Source organism: Coregonus lavaretus (genome assembly GCF_964263955.1).
Source record: "Coregonus lavaretus genome assembly, chromosome: 38".
In the NCBI taxonomy this organism is placed as follows: Eukaryota; Metazoa; Chordata; class Actinopteri; order Salmoniformes; family Salmonidae; genus Coregonus; species Coregonus lavaretus.
In genome coordinates this window covers 19,013,013-19,034,567 of record NC_140025.1, presented here as the reverse complement: position 1 = coordinate 19,034,567, position 21,555 = coordinate 19,013,013, and the positions used below count along the sequence as shown (strand labels likewise).

At 38.7% G+C, this 21,555-nt stretch overlaps 1 protein-coding gene and 1 pseudogene across 2 annotated transcripts in view; one reads left to right on the top strand and one right to left on the bottom strand.

The window, feature by feature from the left end:
• The window catches only part of LOC311112412 (nck-associated protein 1-like), a 51,654-nt pseudogene extending 40,336 nt beyond the window's left edge, over nucleotides 1-11,318 (bottom strand). Inside the window, exon 1 of the transcript in view lies at nucleotides 11,119-11,318. The product of the transcript in view is annotated as a nck-associated protein 1-like (transcript). The remainder of the gene's footprint in view (nucleotides 1-11,118) is intronic.
• Nucleotides 11,319-11,536: 218 nt separating this feature from the next.
• Nucleotides 11,537-19,927, top strand: LOC311112091 (dual specificity protein phosphatase 19-like). Its single transcript, XM_084155070.1, has 4 exons — nucleotides 11,537-11,933; nucleotides 17,269-17,315; nucleotides 17,401-17,553; nucleotides 17,799-19,927. Exons 1-4 carry the CDS (start codon nucleotides 11,717-11,719, stop codon nucleotides 17,979-17,981), a joined length of 600 nt encoding a protein of 199 aa, XP_084011196.1. The 5' UTR covers nucleotides 11,537-11,716; the 3' UTR covers nucleotides 17,982-19,927.
• The last annotated feature ends 1,628 nt before the right edge of the window (nucleotides 19,928-21,555 follow it).

The following is a 21,555-nucleotide window of genomic DNA, read 5'->3' as shown; positions in this document are numbered from 1 at the left end:
CAGTAATTGTGTCATCTTACATTGCAGAATAAAAATGAAAAGGTGTTGTTGCATTTTAATTACTTAGGATCTTGTCTACTCGCTTTTTTAAAATAATCATTATCTCCTATGTCTTATGTGTTGGCTAGCCATGTTTGCATTACATTTTTTCATGCTTTTAAGCACTGTATAGCCTTGCGTGAAATACATGGCCCCAGGAACCACCTGGGGTAGGCCTATTTGGATGCATGTAGTCTGGTCTATTGTGTATTCGTAACCCCAACCTCCCCTATCGATAGTGGCCATGAGTATCCTAACAATATAATTACTTTTAGCCCCATGGCCATAAAACAATCATTACGATTATAAACATGGCATCACATTATACTTGTGTTAGGATGTAAGTTTTTGTTTGTCAATACACATAATAATTTGGCATATAACCCAAACGATATCAACAGTCAATACCTTTCATTATTTGCATTTCAGGCAACTGTATAGCCTTGTGTGGAAAACGTAGCCACGGGAACCACCTGGGGTATAGGATTTCTCATAGTCTGGTCTATTGTTTATTTGTAACTCCCTGCCCCTGTCAATAGGGGCCATGAGTATCCTAACAATTTAATTAAGTTTAGCACAATGGCCGTTACAAAAAGGTTTTATAGGTTAGTAAACATAGCATCACTTGACTGTGTTTGGGTGGAAGTTTTTCTTTGTCAATACACATAATACTAATCTGGTATATAATACTGATAATGTGGACAGGGAACAAGCTACACCTGCCAGTGGTACTTGAATAACTTGATAAACCTAATTTACTTTACGTAAGTATTTTTATTATAAAATGTATCACGCATGTACATCACATTTTGAATACATTATGTCTAGCATAATATAAAGTACCATATTTCCTGTTACAACATAAGCTACCTGTATTTTGTGAAACACAAAAATGATCATTTAGAATAAGTCTGTGTGTACCATGTAAACATGTCTAACTGTACTCTGCATTAATAGTGTAGGTGAGAAACACTTCAAGGCGGTGTTCCCAAAACAGTCCAAGCAGTGGGTGGGCAAAAATATTCTAAAAATAAATGAATAAAAAAACTGTTGCAGTTCAGGGAGAAACTGGTTGACCAGGTGCTGGAGAGGCAACAAGATACAATGGTGGTTTACAGGAATCCTTCATCCCACCTGCCCAAGCCAACTGTAATCTTCCAGCCAACATTACCAGAGGAGAAACTTGAGAAAGGACCTGGTTAGAAGATATCACTCCAGGATAAACAAGTAGACACAAACAAAGACTTTTGGGATGCACATACATTATGTTGTATAGTAGTTTTTATATTTTTTTATATGTAACTATACAATGTTTGAATGTTTTGTATACCAGTTTTTGTGACAAAAATATATTACAATACTTGCTTTATTGGTCCATTTGCATGGATATTCTTTATGTTTGCAGTCACAGTACCTAACCTGACACACAACACACACACACATCACAGGCTGGGAGCTGCACATACCTGTAACTTTGACAAGTCCAGGGAGTATTCCACTTCCTGAAAACCAGTGTAGGCAGTGGATATTTGGCTCGTATGGTATTTACCACGCAGGACGGGAGAGGAATCCAGACTCCCGGACCCAGTGTCTCACCACAGAGGAGCCACTCAGAAAACTATGTGGTCTGAGACTAGGGATGGGCATGTGACATTTTTTGACTGTTGAGTACTCGCATGAAATATCTCATTTACACCCCTGAGTCAATACTTTGTAGAAGTACCTTTGGCAGCGATTATTATTTTATTTATTTATTTATGCCATTTAGCAGACGCTTTTATCCAAAGCGACTTACAGTCATGCGTGCATACATTTTTGTGTATGGGTGGTCCCGGGGATCGAACCCACTACCTTGGCGTTACAAGCGCCGTGCTCTACCAGCTGAGCTACAGAGGACCACTGGATTACAGCTGTATTGCACCTGGATTGTGTAACATTTGCCCATTATTCTTTTCAATATTCTTCAAGCTCTGTCAAATTGGTTGTTGATCATTGCTAGACAACCATTTTCAGGTCTTTCCATAGATTTTAAAGTAGATTTACATCAAAACCGTAACTCTGCCACTCAGGAACATTCACTGTCTTCTTGGTAAGCAACTCCCGTGTAGATTTGGCCTTGTGTTGTAGGGTTATTGTCCTGCTGAAAGGTGAATTCATCTCCCAGTGTCTGGTGGAAGGCAGACAGAACCAGGATTTCCTCTAGGATTTTTTATCCTGATAAACTCCCCAGTCTTTAAAGATTACAAGCATACCCATAACCAGTGGCGGCTCCTGAAAAAATTCTCAGGGGGGGCAATTTTTCTGATGATTTAGGTGACCTACACACATTTTAAAAAAGATATGTCCAGCAACAACATGAAGACAGGGGCAGCATATAAGTCAATACTGATATACACATTACTTGCTTCAAAAAGGCCTCATGGTTGAATTGGAAATATGTGCACCTGAGCATAATTCACAACAAGCAAGCAGGAGCTTTTGATAGAGGCTACTGAAAACATTGATGCAAGTTATTGGTAATAGGAAATGTTTATACACGTCCATATTCTGCCCTCTTGTATAGATTTGTGAAAATGAACAGTGATAGACATTTTGCCTGAAAACAGAATTTGAAAATAATTTCTAGAAAAGGTAAACACAGCTATCTGTATGGCTTTGTAAAAATGAACAACCATATTCTGGCCAATTGTATAGATTTGTAAATATGAACAACCATATTCTGGCCAATTGTATAGATTTGTAAAAAAAAAGTTTTACTTTTTTTAAAATGAAAAATAACTATTTTAAACAACATCAACTGTGAACTGATTTGGGCGTGTGTGTGTTAAAGAGACAGACAGGGAGGGACAAAGAGAGAGAGAGGCTACATTACTTGTACTGAAACTGTTCTCTTCTCTCTTTCAATGCAGCAAAGCGGTCAATGACTTTCTCATTGAAATCAGGCATAAAATTCAGCTGATGCACATAGCAATGCACGTAATGGGCATTCTTGAAATGCTCACGTACCTTTTGCTGCACACCAGCCTTCTCTCCCCTCATCACACTGGCTCCATCGTAAGCTTGCGCAATGAGTTTGACTCTCAGTTTCAGTCTCTCCAAAAGCACACTGGCGATTGAGACTGAGGTTGATTCCGAGATGGGAAGGAACTCAAAAAAGCGCTCCTGCACTCTGTGGTTGCTATCTATGTACCTCAGCACCAGCTGTGTATGTGTAGAAACGTCCGTGGTCTCGTCAGCTTGGATAGCTACGAAGTTCGCCGACTTCACCTCCTCCACGATATGTTCCCTCATGACCGCTAGCATACACTCCAGTAGCTCGTTTTGAATGGTCTTTGATGTGAACTTCTTTCAAAGAGACAATCGAGTTGCACTGAACGCTATAGCCATCTTGATAGTAGTACGTGAATTGATTGACGCTGCTACCCGCTCTTTTCTTAGTTACGTTCATGGTTATGTTACGTATGACGAAAGCGCGTAAGTGCAAGCCCTCAGAAACCCATAGAGATTGTATTGAAAGCTCTGATATTTGAAAAAAAAAGATTTTACATGAGAGGCTATGAGAGACTTCTGGGCGATTTTCAACCTGACTGAAATCGCCCCAAAACGGGCGGGGCCATTTGAAGCACGACTTTAGCCTGATTGGACATTTAGTGGCAGATCAGACGTCTAGATTAGAACACTGATAACTACTGTTGCCGTGATATAATTGATTAGAAAAAAAATCCCTTGCTTTTCCCGTTTGGCAGTGCGTCGCCCATATCGCCCTAATGAACACACCGCCCCTGCCCATAACATGATGCAGCCTCCACTATGCTTGAACATATGGAGAGTGGTACTCAGTAATGTGTTGTATTGGATTTGCCCCAAACATAACACTTTGTATTCAGGACAAAAAGTTAATTGATTTGCCACATTCTTTGCAGTATTACTTTAGTGCCTTGTTTCAAGCAGGATCAATGTTTTGGAATATTTGTATTCTGTACAGGCTTCCTTCTTTTCACTCTGTCAATTAGTGAGTCCATGCAACTTATTATGTGACTTGTTAAGCACATTTTTACTCCTGAACTGATGTAGGCTTGACTTAACAAAGGGGTTGAAAACTTATTGACAGCTTTTCATTTTTAATTCATTTGTAAACATTTCGAAAAACATAATTCCACTTTGACATTATGGGATATTGTGTGTAGGCCAAATACAATATTTTTGGTGCAATTTAATCAATTTTAAATTCAGGCTGTAACACTATAAAATGTAAGTTATGAAAGTATTTGATAGTACTTTGATTTTTTTAAATAAATGCTAATTCAGCCATAAGCTTTCAATAAAACAAAGAATGTGCCTCTCTTTGATTGACAGCAGAGTTTGCAGTGCACAAAGACACGTCACGTGACCCGTTTTAGCAGCTTTCCCGTTCTAGACTGCAGGGAGAGAGAGAGGGATAAGGAAAACTCCACCAAGCTAGTTTCAATGCATGGAATCACCTGGGACATTTAACATGGTGTAAAAGCGGGCATGCGTTTTGGGTACACGTGTCATAAGGTGAACAGGATGCTGTGCATGCATGTGTTGTCATCACAGAGGTTAATAATGATACAGTGTCCACACACCATAGGGTTTAGTAACTAACTGGAATACTATACCACAATCATTGGAGGAAGTAGGCTTACATATGAAAACGGTGGGCAGTCAAACATCAGGGTCATGTTCATTAGGGCACACAACAGAAAACATTGAAACATGTTTTTAAGTTGAAAGCGTTACGCCCACAGAAAGCGAAAATTAGTGTCCAAGAAGTCCCTCCTTGTTTCAGTCCGTTTTCTTCCGTTTGATGCCTAAAGGACATGACCCTAATTGTAACCTACACAACCTTACTGTATTAATGTCAGACTTCCACCTTATCAAGCCTGAATAACCTAACAGTACAGCATGACAACCATGCACTGTTTGCTTTCATTTTGCATGGTGTTGCAATCAATTTGAAATGCCAAAATGAAAATACACAGAATGATACACACTAGCCTCTGTAGGTGACGTGTCCTCATCCACTATAAAGCCAGTCATCGTTGGTCAACAATGAATTGGCAATAACAATATCACACCTTTAAAAAGTAACACGCATTCAATTAGACAGTTAAGCTCTCTCTTCGTATTTAAAACAGTGATTGGATTAACTGGTTGAACTGGCTAATGTGGCTCTGTGGGGTGTCAAGCTTTCTAATGCTGTCCTGGTGTTGCCTACAGTAGGGTTGTCACGATACCAGTGTCGTGATATTCAGAAGTATTATGGCAAAGAAACAAAACATGAAGCAGACTTAAAGCTCAGACACACCGGTAGGATTGTCAAATATTTGCCTGCCGACAGTACTTAGCACCTCTGAACAGAGTGTCCGCAGTCAATCTCTTTTGTGTTCACACCGCAATGACCTTGGTCATCAGCCACTCAGCCTTGTTAAAATACTCCAAGCCAGAAGGTGGCAGTAGCGTTGTTTGGCAATGCATATCCGTTCGTATTGCTTATGGCCTTGATTCCAAGCTACCTGCGCTAATGTTGCTATTTTGCAGAAAGCCCTTGTTGATACTAACCAGATGGCCACAGCTAGATAACTACATAGCAAGATGACGAATAAACACTTTTAATTCACTCTCCATAGTCCCATACTGCCAGTGCCAGCCCATAGCCAAATGTTTAGCCAGATAGCAAACGTTAGCATATTCGCTAGCTAGCACAACATAGCTAGCTAGCCAGCCAAGGACTCTGCACTAACTCGGCAGCTAACACAGGCAGCTGTTTCATGGAAACTAGCTAATCCATTGTGATTTAATTATAATGTTAATACTAGCTACAGTGGTTAGCTAGCTTGGAGGAAGTATTTAGTGTTGTGTGCACTTAGCTAGCTACCATCCCATAGCCTACATTGCATATGAGCGGGCGGCAGGTAGCTTAGTGGTTAAGAGCGTTGTGCCAGTAACCGAAAGGTCGCTGGTTCTAATCCCCGAGCCGACTAGGTGAAAAATCTGTCGATGTGCCCTTGAGCAAGGCACTTAACCCTAAATGCTCATGTAAGTCGCTCTGGATAAGAGCGTCTGCTAAATGACAAAAATAAAATATAAATAAAATAAAAATATGAAGTGTGACTGGCTCATGTATGGAGAAAATGCCCTCTTTTGTCATTTTTTTATTGACTCCCCCACGTGGGGGTTCGTGCTCTCTGATTGGCTCAAAGTCAAGTTGTTGGCCACTGACGAGTATTGCGATTCTACAAGTAGAATCAGTAGGTTCGTCGTTACCGGGTCGGCAGGCAGTAGGTACCGCTTTTGTTCTAGCAAGAGAAGGAGGGCCTCCCACTGTGATAAGTACCTATCGGCAGTTAGATTCTCTGTGTATTTCATGCTTTACGTTCTAGAGGAAAACAGTCCTAATGTTGGAAACAAACAGCCTTATGTTGTCACCCAGAGTCACATTTGTTTATTTCCCAAGATATAGCACAGCAAGCTCTTAAAGGACCAAAGAGTTTAGTCTGCTTTGAGTTTTCCATAGAAAATGTAGCATAGTAGTATTGTGACACTGGTATTGTGACGACCCTAGCCTACAGGTGCAGTTAGTATGGATGATGTTGCTAGCGACATAACAGCAGTCTTGATTTGAGAAAGAGGGGCGATACGAAGATCTGAGACAAAACAGAGAGCATGTAGGTCTAAAAGAGTGCCATTAGGTGTATTTTTTGTTCAACAAATAGGCTATAAAGTTACAACATGAATGGCATGCAAGTATCTAGACTATACTACACATATAGGCTAGGTGGTTTGCAATGCACAACTACTGAAGGACGAGGACTTAAGAAGACTGGGAGAGAAAAGTACAACATGAAACACGCTGCTTCTCAAAACACACAGCCACACACAGTAGCTGTCAATCAAAAGCCTTTCTAATATAAAACTCTGCCAATGTTTCCTCTACCGCTGCAATGTGAAGGCAAATTAGTCTGCCCTTCAAGACCATTTTTCTGGCAACAGCTCAATGAGATGGGAAACAAAAGCGTTCCGATTTGGCAACACAGACCTCTTATAGCAGCCGTACAACACTATGTGCTAAGGCACTGTGGTTAACATAGAGAGGGGGTCATGAAACATGAGACTAGGCAGAAGGCGATAGGAAAGGAAGGTTGAGATTTAGGGGAAGGCAAAAAGCTGTGCAAACCTTCCAAACTTGTCCTTGCTGGGGGAGAAGCATTGTAACAGAAAGAGAGAAAGGTATACATCAACACAGGATCTAAAGTAACTAACATGCATATCTAATTGAAAACAACTGGTTTTGGAGATAACTGTAACATATTAGAATGTAGAATTATACAGGCCTAGGACTTAGGCCTATGTTATGCCACATAGGGGGGGAAGTTATCCTTCTTACTAGCCCTACATTATGTAGGCCTATGTGGCTGTCCCAAACTGTCGTTCATTCTCACTGATGCTATTAATTATGATGTAGTCTACGTTGTCCCTACTATAAGAACCTTGACCTCCAGGAGTGGGGTGCTCTGTAAGCTTCTCTCTGTCTAGCCTATAGGCTCCCTGAGGACACGGAAGGAACAGCATGCAAGAGAAGCATAAATCAACAGTCATCTTATTTCAAGGCTGTTCAATAGCAACATGGTCTCATACAAAAGCAAAAAGGGGAGAATCATTGTCATCAAGTAGTAGTATAAGGTTACCATTCTCTGCCACTACTTGGATAGTGAAGACACTGAACATTCCTTATTCAGCCAAAGTTAAACAACTCTCTTGAGCCAATATATAGGACTAAGGACCTAAATCCTACAGCTTCCCAGTGTAAATTAGGTACTGTACAACTCACACACTGACTATTAAATGGTCTAATTAAATGTGGGGAAATCTTAGCCTTATTACAGAAAAATCACAACAACAAAAAAATATAAAACGGGGCTAATAGATTAAGATGAATACATTTTCTCATCTTTGTCAGCATCTCTCTGAAAGCTAGTTGCCAAGCAACATGACTACTAAATGATTAAAGTGATGATTAAAGTTCTCCAGACGCCTTGAGGTTTTAGAGAAACAATTAGCCTATAGCCTAACTTGATCTAACCTAAATAGCCTAATATCAACAATAGCCTACAACATTCCAAGTGAGAATGGCCATCATGGGAATAGAGAATATGTCAAATGGAGACATAGGCCTAACCACAACAGTATGATCAGAAGATTAGCCTAAAAAAAGATCAGCCTAAAACCGTAGTTGGGGGGGGGGGGAAATCTGCACCTGTTACCTACATTTTCACATCACAGAATGGTGATAGTATCCTAGTGAAACTACTGCATGATTGTGTGGATAAGACAGTTTGCCTGACTCAATAAATTGGATTATGGCCTACACTTCGCAGCCAGGAGAGTGAATAGAATAGAAGCATCACATGGCTGACACTGGGCTCCGACACAGTCCTGTTGCTATGGTTCAGAAGGACAGAGACTGGCCGGGCAGGCCAACAGCTCACTATGCCTCATTCACACTATAGGCCTACAGCCAGACCAAGCTGAGCTATAGGCCTGTATTGGGCTTGCCTGGTTACAAATCCACCATAGTTGCTAGAACTGTGATGGAAACGACAATATGAAAATAAAATAATCTGAGCCAGCACAGTACAGTTCGGGTAGGCACTGTGTAGGGATGGACACGTTTATCCGGATATCCGAATGGACGTTACTATTCGATTACTTGAGTGACTGCCAAATTATTATTTGGTATGTTACTTTGGTGTTGATTTTACAGATACAATCCATAACATGTCCTGCCATTCAATAGAGAGCAATAGTAATGGCGTATTTTTGTAGGCACTACTCCGCCATGGCTCGTTGGCCAAAGCTTATGGGGAAATTAATATTTATGGGGGATAAACGCCGAAAATAAGGTTTGTGGTAAACACAGGTTTAGGAGATTGTTTTGTTCTATGAGATACCGTATGTAACCACTCTCAAATTCATAAACAGAGCTTTGGATGCAAGGACTGACCATTCATAATATCAAAATTATAGTTTTAACCATGTTGAGGCTATAGGCCTACAGTTTATTCTTTACAATTACATTGTTAACAAACAGTGGAGTAAAACAAGCTTATATTTTGGGTTCTGATAGGGTTGAGTTGAACTAAGCTCATGAGGGATTTTTTTGTTATATTCCTCAAGAATTATTGAGCATGACATTAACGCTTGTCCGCTTGGCAAGTTTTTAAAAAATTGTTGGACAAGCAGATTATAGATTGTCCGTATGGACAGTAAAAAAGTCACGCAAAAATCAATGTCAAACAATTAGGCTACTCCGATCAGAACTGGATCAAAGTGTTCTCCGGATGTGATGTGTTGCGCACTGTCCTGCCAATCTCTGCAGAGTGCATCGGAATATAATTATTGTAGGCCTGCATTGACAGGCACAAGCAGTCTTTCAATCCTGCAGTCACGAGACACGCATGTGCACGTGTTGATATTCATTGCTAGTTAGTGAGTTGTTTGCCCAGTTAGAGAACATTTTTGGTCTGCAATGGAAAAGTCAAGGTGTGTGCATCACCTGCGTGTGTGCCAGTGCAAGTGGGCCGTTGCCAGAGAGAGAGAGAGAGAGACATTGCAGCAGCATGTAAAATATTACAACAGATTAACTTGATTCAATTCAAAGCATATTGTGTAGTTTGGCTGGTTATCTTGCTAGTTAACTATTTAGCTATTAGCATGTATTCATGTAATTGTCGTGTGTGACTCTAACCCTAACCCTGGCTGAAACTAATCCTGGACCTGCGTGAGTAGCGGGTCCAAGATCTAGGACCAAAGCACCATGTATTTATGGCAGCGCGAACCGCGCTGAACTTTTTTGCCCATTGTAAACAAGCTAGCTCGCTAACGTCATGTAGAATGTGCATCTTCCTAGTCGCACCCTGAAACTGTTACTTTCAGGTCTTTTGAAAGCAAACGTATTCTGTAGAATACTCACAAACACTCCAGAAAACCGAACCAGGGTACCGAATTTCATATGTGTAAACGCCCTAAATATAAAAAGAGAAACATAATCTAAGTGTCTCCATCTAAATACACTTACTAAGAAAGTATATTGAATGTCACAATGTAGCCAAGTATCTGTACGTTGTCTGTCCCTGCGTGGGGATAAAATTATGCATCAGTTGGGAAATAGCCAGGGCCTATGACAAAACAAAGGTAAACAATTCAGTATTTCAATGGGCTTTACAATAACTGCTCAATAAGCATGGACAGTCAGTGTCATAACTTCTATTGTCTAATATTTCCCATTGCAATGGCATTTTTGCCATTTACTTAGCTATGTGAATCTACTGTTAATATCAAAATATTCATATAATATAATTTGTTGACTGTGATGAGTGAGTGTGAGAGTGTGCTGATATCTAGCTAGCAGGGCTGGAAATTGCTAGGGACCTCACGATACGATATTATCACGATACTTAGGTGCCAATATGATATGTTTTGCGATTCTCACTACTTTGTATGTATTGTGATTCTATACTGTGATTTTATTGTGATTCGATGTTCCAAACATATTGTTCACCATATGTCTGCTGCAGAGGGACAAGAGAGAGCCATGAGAAAACTAGTTTTGATCAGTCATGGAAATAAAAGTGCTGAAAACATATTGCGATATTGTCAAAACGATACGATATATCGTCAAAAATAATATCCCGATATGTAACTGTATACATTCTATGCTATCTATGATATCAACGTCGATATTAGACCATACAGAATGCCGTTTCTGGCTATGCACCCACCCGAGCTCTCTGACTAACTAGCTAACGTTAGCTACTACAAGATGAGGACGACTAACTAGCAGTCTGGCTACCATTACAAACAGGCTAGCTAGCATCAAGGCCTTCGCACTGATTCCTGACCATTCCCGATGCTTTGCACCACAGTCATGTATATTATTAGAACTAAACACAGGTTTCTATTTACTTACCTAAGAATGGAGGCATGTATATATATTCTTAACTAAGGCACGTGTGCATGATTTCGTTATTAAATGTAACACAGACATATCTTAGTTACCTTTTTGATGTTATAGATCCGGGTGAGCATCCCGATTCCCCTGTCGTTAAGGATGGTGAATTTCTCTGCCAGCTTTTGCTGGCTCGGCTGCATTACCCCCCGTGACATTTTACTTGTTCAAGGTGTTCCTCAAACCAAAATGTGTCCTGTATCTTCGCAGTATAATGTTGATATATAATAAATACTTGGTATAATAAAAATCGTTTTGTAGTGTTAGAATTCGTCCATTTTCAAGGAAAACATCAAGGCTAACAAACCCACACTCCACCCCGCTGTCTCCCTGTTTCTTCTTTTTTTTTCGCTGCCTAGGTGTTGCCCCCTCTCAGAACGAGGCTGCTTCCTGCAACACGACTCTGTTCACGTGACACAATTCCATTCATATTTCCCATTTGTATTACCATGACAGGTGGTAGCCGGATAGCTAGCGTTCGGAAAAACGTTCGTTTGCAATAAAACGCGAGCACTTCTTTGGATTTAAACTGGATAACAATACAATGTTGCGAAAACGTTGATCGGGTATGTGTAGCTAGCTACATTAGCGTGTCTCAGTGTTAGTTTCTCAGTATTGGTGCTTGCAAAGCCCCGCTTGACAGATGCAATGCATTCACTTGCACAGGAAATTCAAGGATTTTCGAAAACAAAACTGAAAAAGCAAAGCACTGTTGTGACAACTGTGCTCGGGCGACGGCACATAGAAACAATGGACGACACCAACATGCACGAAAATGAGGACCCAGTGATGTCAGGCTGTGGATTTGTTCAAGATACTAGCTTGGATCTTCAAGTTGGCATTATCAAGCCATTTCTACTACTCTGTAAGACATCATCATTAGTTATGTTTCCATTAACTTGTCCAGTGATTTGTTTGTTCGTTTTTTTGTCGACATTTAGAAAGTTAACATAGAAAATAGATCCGACAATTGTCTTCTATCGAGCGTTTCATTTTACTCTCTTGTTTATTTTTTATTTATTTTTTACATTTCAAATTACAATAACAAAAACAACAGGACATCACTACACATATTTTCTCTGGAGAAACATAAAATAACATTAAAGTAAAATAATAAAATCAATACACATGAATTTTGTTTCAAAAGTTAAAGTACCTAAAATAAAATAAATAAAATAAGGTCAGGGGTTACAAATGTACAAACCTATGATAGAGTTGTAAGAATTCATTGTTTTTCTTGTTATTGATTAATTCTAGAGATTTTATTAAATATTGGATTTCAAGTAAAAATATATTGCATTTGGGGACAGTTTTCAAATATTTGTTTTTGTGTATATAAAATTTACCAGAGAGAATGAAGGAATGAACGACTAATTCAGTAGTTTTGTTCTCATTTGAATAATAACATATTATATCTTTCATTGTAAATATATGGGTCTTATTAATGAAATAAAACATGTAGATACTTAACTCGCTCCAAAATAACTTCAGAGTCACATTCATAAAAAATGTGTATAATAGTTTCCCCTTCTTTATCACAGAAAAGCCATATGTCCTCTAAGTCCATTAATTTAGACAAGTTATTGCAAGGGTATATTTTGTGCAAGATTTTAAAGTGAATTTCTTTTACTTTATTTGATATGCAACATTTGTGAGGGAGCAACCAAGCTTTCTTACATTCAATTTCAGCAATATATGCATTCCAGAAGAATTTCCCTCAAGGAGAGATCTTGGAGTTAAAAAGTTATCTTAAGAATGTAGTATTACATTTCTTATCCAGCAGGGGGAAACCTTCTAACATAAATTGTGCATCTATCTTGACATGTTCTCCAAATCACAATTGAGATTTCATTAATTAAGTCCTGAAGGTATTGCTTTGCATATAGAATTACATTCTTTATAATGTATTGGGAAGTTATATGTTTCTAAGAACTTTCTATAAGAGAGTATATTTCCTTGTTTATCAAATAAATCAAGCACAAATATAATATTTCTTTCAAACCACTTAGGGAAGAACAAAGACTTGTTTTTAACAACAATATCTTTGTTGTTCCACAGAAGTGCCTTTTGTGGGGAGAAGTTGTGGACATAGTTTCCAGGCTAAAAGGGCTTGTTCATGAAATGTGGACAGTTTGATGGGTTAATTTTGCTGGAGAATAGTTGCACTTCCACAAAAATTGAAGACCACCCAATTTCATAAAAATATGACAGTGAATTAAGTACCAAATAGATTCAGAGCTAAGCATGCATATTTTTATCCAGGTGCTTTGCCCTTCTTCATAGATTTAAGCGCATCTCTAATCTCTACTATAGAAAACTCATCTTTACATATGGACTTGAACTCATCAGAAATAATTGGAACATGAACATGTTCGCATTCAGTCCCATTAAAATTAGATTTATACAGATTTTCATAGAAAGAATTCACAAAGCTAGAGATGATCTTAGGGTCTTTACACAAGGTATTGTCAATATTTAAGGCAGAAAGAGATTCTCTCTTATAGTTCCTTTTTTCAATGGCAAAAAAATTGCTTGTGTTTTTCTCACCACCCTCAACCCATTTTGCTCTAGATTCAGGAGTGAATTATTATGTTTCCAGTATCCTCGAATGCCACTGGATTTTTCAGAACATTCTAACTTCAATAATATCATTTTTATGATCAGTGAAAGGAGCATGTTTATGATTTCTTGTACAAACTGTAAAAGTGGGGGAGAAATGAGAAACAGATCAATTCTGGATCTGACCATCATTGACCTATTACACCAGGTGTATTCTTTTAAGTTTGTATTCAAGAAACGCCATGTATCAACCACTGTCAGTTTACTGCAAAATGAGGTGATGATGTCACTATTCTGAGCTCTTTGAGCTATTCTAGGGGGAAATCTATCAGGTGTTTCATTAAAGTCTCCAGTTATTATAAGCCATGCATTTGTATACTTGTTTTGCAGCTCAGTAAGCTTATCAGCAAGATCCAAAAAGAAAGTCTTATTTGAGGTGTGAGAATTGTACCCATACACATTGCATATAATAAAACAAGCATTATCTAGTTTGGAGATCAATATAACCCATCTCCCATCTTTGGACACACAAGACTCTGAAATATCACCTCTAAATTTATGAAGCAATATCATAGTACCAGCTGAGTGATTAGACCCGTGACTATAATAAATAGTATTTCCCCATTGTGATTTCCAAAAACTAGAATCTGAATCGCCAGTCTCCTGGAGTAGAATGAAATCTGCCTTAGAGTGCTTTTTCTTTTAGTTATGTTTCATAAACCCCTGGCATTTAGAGATACAATATTTAGTGCATTGAATTAAAAACGTTTCATAACCTGAAAAAAATTACAATAATAAAACAAATACAGTGTAGTGATATGAATAACTGATTAACTAGTAAGCTAGGTAGCTAGTAAGGGAATCTGAGCTTAGAGAAAGAACTGGACTACCCTAAACTGAGGTAGTTGTGATCAATATGATGAACCCATATTCACATTTACGAACCTGGTGATATAAAACGGGATGAATGTAAAAATGACAATCAACTTATTACTCGAGTAATTTAGCTAAATCTTAACGTTTTCATTTGACTTAGAAATAATAACAAACATCGATTTCAAGTCAATGTAGCTAAACGTCCCTTTTTCAGGACCCTGTCTTTCAAAGATAATTCATAAAAATCTAAATTACTTCACATTTCCGCTTATAAATCTGTGTACACCGTATATCGAAATGGCTTGCATTTAGCGATAGCCTTGGTTCCCACGGGCACATAGTATATTTTCTGAGCCTGTGTGATGTAGGATGTGAAATCGGAAACCACTTGAAGCTGGGATGTCCCTCCAACCATTTAATTTGCTCTTCCGACTTCATCAACTCCTGGCTGAACCCTATATCTTAGTCTTCTTCTTCTCCGGTATATTGGCGATCGCACAATTTAATGTGCATCTCGCCACCTAATGTGCTGGATGGAAAGAGGATTCCCAAAAATGGAACAAAATACATTTGAGCTCTTTATCAAAAAACAACAGGACCGACAGACTTTCTTCTTTTTCCCCATTCACCCAGCGGGTCAGACGCCGGGCATCAACCACACCAGGAATTTTCTTCAGGTATTCAACCGGAACATCCGTTGTCACCCCTGAGATGACTCATTTGACGGGTGCTCTACTCCGAAGTTCAAAACACACAACTTCTGTTGTCCGGATTCTTTTGAGGCTCACTGCAATCTTCCTCTGTTCTTCAGAAATACAATTAATCAAAATAAGACCACTCATGGTCACTCTCACAGACTCCACTTTTCCTAGCGCATACTTCACCGTTTTCGACACCTCAAACGGGTTTCCCACATATGCGTCCTTACTCAACAAACGCATCCCAAAAACAAGTGATTCATTATCATTCATACATGTATCCTCCACTCAGATTTTAGACAATCTCCTTTTTGTTCTAGTTTTCGCTACTACTGTTGTCCATTCAAAACCTTCATCAACTTTGCTCGACGCGCTGCTTAATTCGAACTCAGAATCCACTTCCGCCATCTTTCCCTACCAACCCTCCGAACCCTGTCACAGCCACTGACAAAGCACATGCCTGTAATCGTAGCGCAGAAGGAGAGAGTGGTGTCATCACAGTAGCACATTCAGAGATCGATTTATAGCCATTAATCTAAAATAATTAATACATTTTAAACAAACACTTTCTGTTTGTCATAGACGGACAAGATTAATATGAGAGGAAAGACATTTACATTACATTTTACATTTTAGTCATTTAGCAGACGCTCTTATCCAGAGCGACTTACAGTTAGTGAATGCATACATTTTTCATACTGGCCCCCCGTGGGAATCGAACCCACAACCCTGGCGTTACAAGCGCCATGCTCTACCAATTGAGCTACAGGAGTCCACGACAAGTTCAGGAAGCCAAGTTAGAGCTCTAGACGTTCACAGCGATGGGGGCAGACCTTTTGATCAAGAGAGACCTTTAGAAAATATGCACAAAATACACAAATATGTATTTTACAATTTATATGGAACGTAAAATCTCATAGTTAGTTGTTTTATAATTTGATTTTACTATATTTATAAAGAATATGTCATTTCAAGCCTTATTCATACAGTTTAGTTGAATAGGAAATACATCATATAAATGTTTTCATATTTGTATCATATTTGAATTGTGTAGTTGAGCTTGTGTCCTCAAAAGTGACTACACCTCAGCAATTTATACCTGTTTTTACCAGAAAGGTGAGATTTTAACCTTTCTTTGAGTATGCAGCATTACTAGTTATTTGTGGCCCTCATTTTCGATTACATTTAGTTACATTTAACTTTTAAATGTGGAGCTTATGGTTACATAACATCACGTGCCCCGCCTACCTTCAAAAGTATTCAACAATCATCATATATTCGAAAAACACGGTTTCCATCATCAGTTGTTGCAATAAAGAAAGTTCAACAAAAGAAAAATCCACCCGTCGAACAGATAAAATGTTTGTTGAGAACATTTCTCCTATATCTACCGTTTCCATTACACATGTCGAAATGTTGTTGTTTTCTGGCGACATTGCTTTTGTCGAATAAACCTGGGTCAATGGAAACCTGCCTAGTGTTTATTGGGGCTGCTTTATACCCTCCATAGACCCTAGTGTATATCAGTGGTTCTCAACCAGGGGTCCTAGGAAAAGCAGAGAGAACTAGCAAATAGAAAATAACTGCACTAAGTCCAAAATAGCTCACATTATGGAAGAGAAGTGTTTTAAATACTTTCAAATATTACAATGTTTTCAATTTCACATTTTGAATGTTGACAATAAATTAATATTGAGCAGACCGTTTACTCTTAAAAATTGGATATCTGATGTAGGGGGTCCTCAGAATATCCGGAAGTGTTTTTAAGGGGGACTTGGGACAAGTTGTAGAACTGCTGTGTATGTGACTGGGTTCAAACCCAGGTCTCCTGTGTGCCACATGACTGTAGGTTGTATAAGCCCACTGAGCTAAAGCCTAGGGATAAGCTTAGGGAGATAACGCAAGTCTTCAGGTCTCAGTCAAGGTTACTCATCACACAAGCGTGATTCACTGAACCATTAACTTCAGACTAAACTATTATTTCCTGTACAGTCTAGTTGACACATGTAGTAGCCTGCCTTGTTACAACATTGTGTAGGCATGATACAGACTTGTCTATTTTTGCAGCATCCCAAGACGCAGCCCAAGATATAGAAACTTTGAAGAAATTTAAGGTAACTCGCCTGTTGTGGTGTACATTTCAATTAAACAATAAAAAATGTACAAATCCCTAACGTAACACTTTTCTCTTCCTTGCAGGTTTCACATGTGTTGAATGTTGCCTATGGTGTTAAAAATAGCTTCCCAGATCTATTCAGTTATAAAACGGTGACCATTCTGGATATTCCGGAAACAGACATCACTTCATATCTCCAAGAATGTTCACAGTTCATAGATCAAGCTAAAACTGAGGTAATATAAGAATGGAGATGTGCATGTATAAATTAATGAATATTTGTGTTTTTAACTGACCGTGTCAGACAGTAATTGTGATTTGCAGTAACAATAAAACAAGTAAATAAGGAGTGGGTATGGTATTTGCTATGAATAGTAAACTGTGCACTGTATAACTTTTTGTTTAACTATAACTGTGTAACACCTTGTTGCCACATTTCTCAAGTCATTAACTTAGATTTTCCCCCCCATTTTCTCTCCAGAGCGGGGTTGTCCTGGTCCATTGCAATGCCGGAGTCTCTCGTGCTGCCTCAGTATTAATTGGGTACCTCATGGACAGAGAAGGTTTGGGGTTTGATGAAGCATTTGCCCTTGTGAAGGAAGCAAGACCCTCTATCCGTCCCAATCCAGGATTTCATGAGCAACTGAAGAATTACAAACCGTAGGCAACTAACACAATGTAAATGCAAATCAAGAAATATAAATGCAGTGTCTTATGTGGGCTGAGCATCTTGAACATGCAAGACACTCTAATAATAAAATACATTTAAATCAAATGGGCAAATATGTTTGATATGAAGCCAACAGAACAGAGGGGCATACTACAAAGCAGATTCAATATGTTAGCCAGCTAACTTGCCTAAATATTCTTACATAACTTTTTTTTTTTTTAGAAAGATAAGGTTGAAATAGGAATGATCTAGTTGACTCAACACCCCCAAAAATATCTAAGTTTAGCATTCTGGGTCTTTATCAAAGTTAGTTGGCTAACACATTAAACTGCTTTGTAGTATACCCCTCTGATGGGCAACATTGACAGATTAATTCAGTGTATTGATAAGCATTCTCCTTCGATATAATGTATGCAAATTTCCCCTAAACACTTACATTTACATTTTAGTCATTTAGCAGACGCTCTTATCCAGATCGGCTTACAGTTAGTGAGTGCATTTTTTTTTTTTTTTCTTCCTGTGGTATTTGTTTTTGCCCTGATATTTTGAATTGTATTCAATATAATTGTAACAATATACTTAGGCAGTATATTCGACCAGCAGAAAATGAATGTCCGAGGTACGCTAAACCAATGTGAACTTTTATGCCTTTTCCTAACCCTTACCTTAACCTCACTGAAACTATACCTAACCTTAACCTCACCCTCGTTCCTAAACCTAACCTTAATTAATTTCGACCCCTATGGCGAATCTTTTTTTTCTTCTTCTTTCTGCCGGTCGAATATACACTTCCTAAACTTTATTGATCCCCAGAGGGGAAATTGGATTCGTCACCAGCATAAGATTTTATACGGGGACAATAGCCAACTTGTCAGTCTGACTGTCAGCTACAGTTGAAGTCGGAAGTTTACATACACCTTAGCCAAATACATTTAAACTCTGTTTTTCACAATTCCTGACATTTAATCCTAGTAAAAATTCCCTGTTTTAGGTCAGTTAGGATCACCACTTTATTTTAAGAATGTGAAATGTCAGAATAATAGTAGAGAGAATTATTTATTTAAGCTTTTATTTCTTTCATCACATTCCCAGTGAGTCAGAAGTTTATATACACTCAATTAGTATTTGGTAGCATTGCCTTTAAATTGTTTAACTTGGGTCAAACGTTTCGGGTAGCCTTCCACAAGCTTCCCACAATAAGTTGAGTGAATTTTGGCCCATTCCTCCTGACAGAGCTTGCTCGCATACGCTTTTTCAGTTCTGCCCACAAATGTCCTATAGGATTGAGGTCAGGGCTTTGTGATGGCCACTCCAATACCTTGACTTTGTTGTCCTTAAACCATTTTACCACAACTTTGGAACTAAGCTTGGGGTCATTGTCCATTTGGAAGAGACATTTGCGACCAAGCTTTAACTTCCTGACTGATGTCTTGAGCTTCAATATATCCACATAATTTTCCTCCCTCATGATGCTAGCTATTTTGTGAAGTGCACCAGTCCCTCTTGCAGCAAAGCACCCTTACAGCGTGATGCTGCCACCCCCGTGCTTCACGTTTGGGATGGTGTTCTTCGGCTTGCAAGCATTCCCCTTTTTCCTCCAAACATAATTTTCTGGAATTTTCCAAGCTGTTGAAAGGCACAGTCAACTTAGTGTATGTAAAGTTCTGACCAACTGGAATTGTGATACAGTGAATTATAAGTGAAATAATCTGTCTGTAAACAATTGTTGGAAAAATTACTTGTCATGCACAAAGAACTATAGTTTGTTAACAAGAAATGTGTGGAGTGGTTGAAAAACGAGTTTTAATGACTCCAACCTAAGTGTATGTAATGTTCCGACTTCAACTGTATGTTTGACATCAAAATTAATGGGAAGTATTGGCATTGATGATGATAAAATGTACGTATACTGACCTGATTCAAATAAAAATCATGTTGAGAAATGTATTCTCTCCTAATATAAAATATTGGTTGCATTCCATATGCTGTCAACTATCAGTATACAGTAGTATTTATTTTATTCAACGAGGCCATGAAGAAAGCAACCTCTCATAGTTAACTGTATCTAAGTGCTGCCTTGCATGGAAATTATCAATTCAGCTACTGAAGGTGTTCTTCTCCTTATTTTTTTATTTAACCTTTATTTTAACAAGGAAGACATATTGAGACCTAGGTCTCTTTTTCAAATGTGCCCTGTGTAATACGCAACGTGCAACAATTTCAAAAATGTCACGGAGTTACAGTTAATGAGGAAATCAGTCAATTGAAATTCATTAGACCCTAATGTATGGATTTCATATGACTGAGAATACAGATATGCATCTGTTGGTCACAGATACCATAAACAAAATGGGCCTCACAATGGGCCTCAGGATCTCGTCACCATATTTTTGTGCATTCAAATTACCATCGATAAATTGCAATTGGCTTTGTTGTCCGTAGCTTATGCCTGCCCATACCATAACTCCACCGCCACCATGGGGCACTCTGTTCACAACGTTGACATCAGCAAACCGCTCGCCCACACGATGCCATACTCATGGTCTGCGGTTGTGAGGTCAGTTGGATGTACTTCCAAATTCTCTAAAATGACGTTGGAGGCAGCTTAGGGTAGAGAAATTAGCATTCAATTCTCTGGCAACAGCTCTGGTGGACATTCCTGTAGTCAGCATGCCAAATGCACACTCCCTCAACTAGAGACATCTGTGGCATTGTGTTGTGGTACAAAACTGCACATTTTAGAGTGGCCTTTTATTGCCCCAGCACAAGGTGCACCTGTGTAATGATCATGCTGTTTAATCAGCCACTTGATATGCCACACCTGTCAGGTGGATGGAGTATCTTGGCAAAGGAGAAATGCTCACTAACAGGGATGTAAACAAATTTGTGCACAACATTTTAGAGAAAGAAGCTTTTCGTGCATATGGAACATTTCTGGGATCTTTTTTTTCAGCTCATGAAACATGGGACCAACACTTTACATGTTGCGTTTATATTTTTGTTCAGTATATATATAAAAAAATACAAAAACACAGTCATGGGAAGCACACATAAAACATCACAAATCACCCAGAAAAACAGTTACATTCCTCCACAAATAAGTCCCCAATCAGTACTTTAAATTGCCCGAACGGCACTAGAATATCAAGATGACATGTATTTTGAATTTTGTTCCAGCAATACGGTGCATTAAAACTAAAAGCAGATTTACCTAGCTCGATGGAGACCATAGGAACCTCGAGGTAACCAATACTGTGAACGGTTTTATGCAACTCCGGTGTCTGTACTTCAACAGCAAAGTTAGATAAGACGAAAGTTTATGAAGTAGGGCCTTATAAACAAAAAGGGAGTAAAGTAGAGATCTATGGGTCTTTAGCGAAGTCTAGCCAACCTTTTGATACAGGATGCAGTGATGAGTATCAAAACTGTCACCTGTAACAATACAAAGGGCACTATGGTAGATGGCATCCAAAGGTTTAAGAGTAGTAGCAGCTGTACTTTGATAAATATTATCACCATGTTCAAGAACAGATACAAATATTGACTGAGTAATCTGCTTCCTACTGCT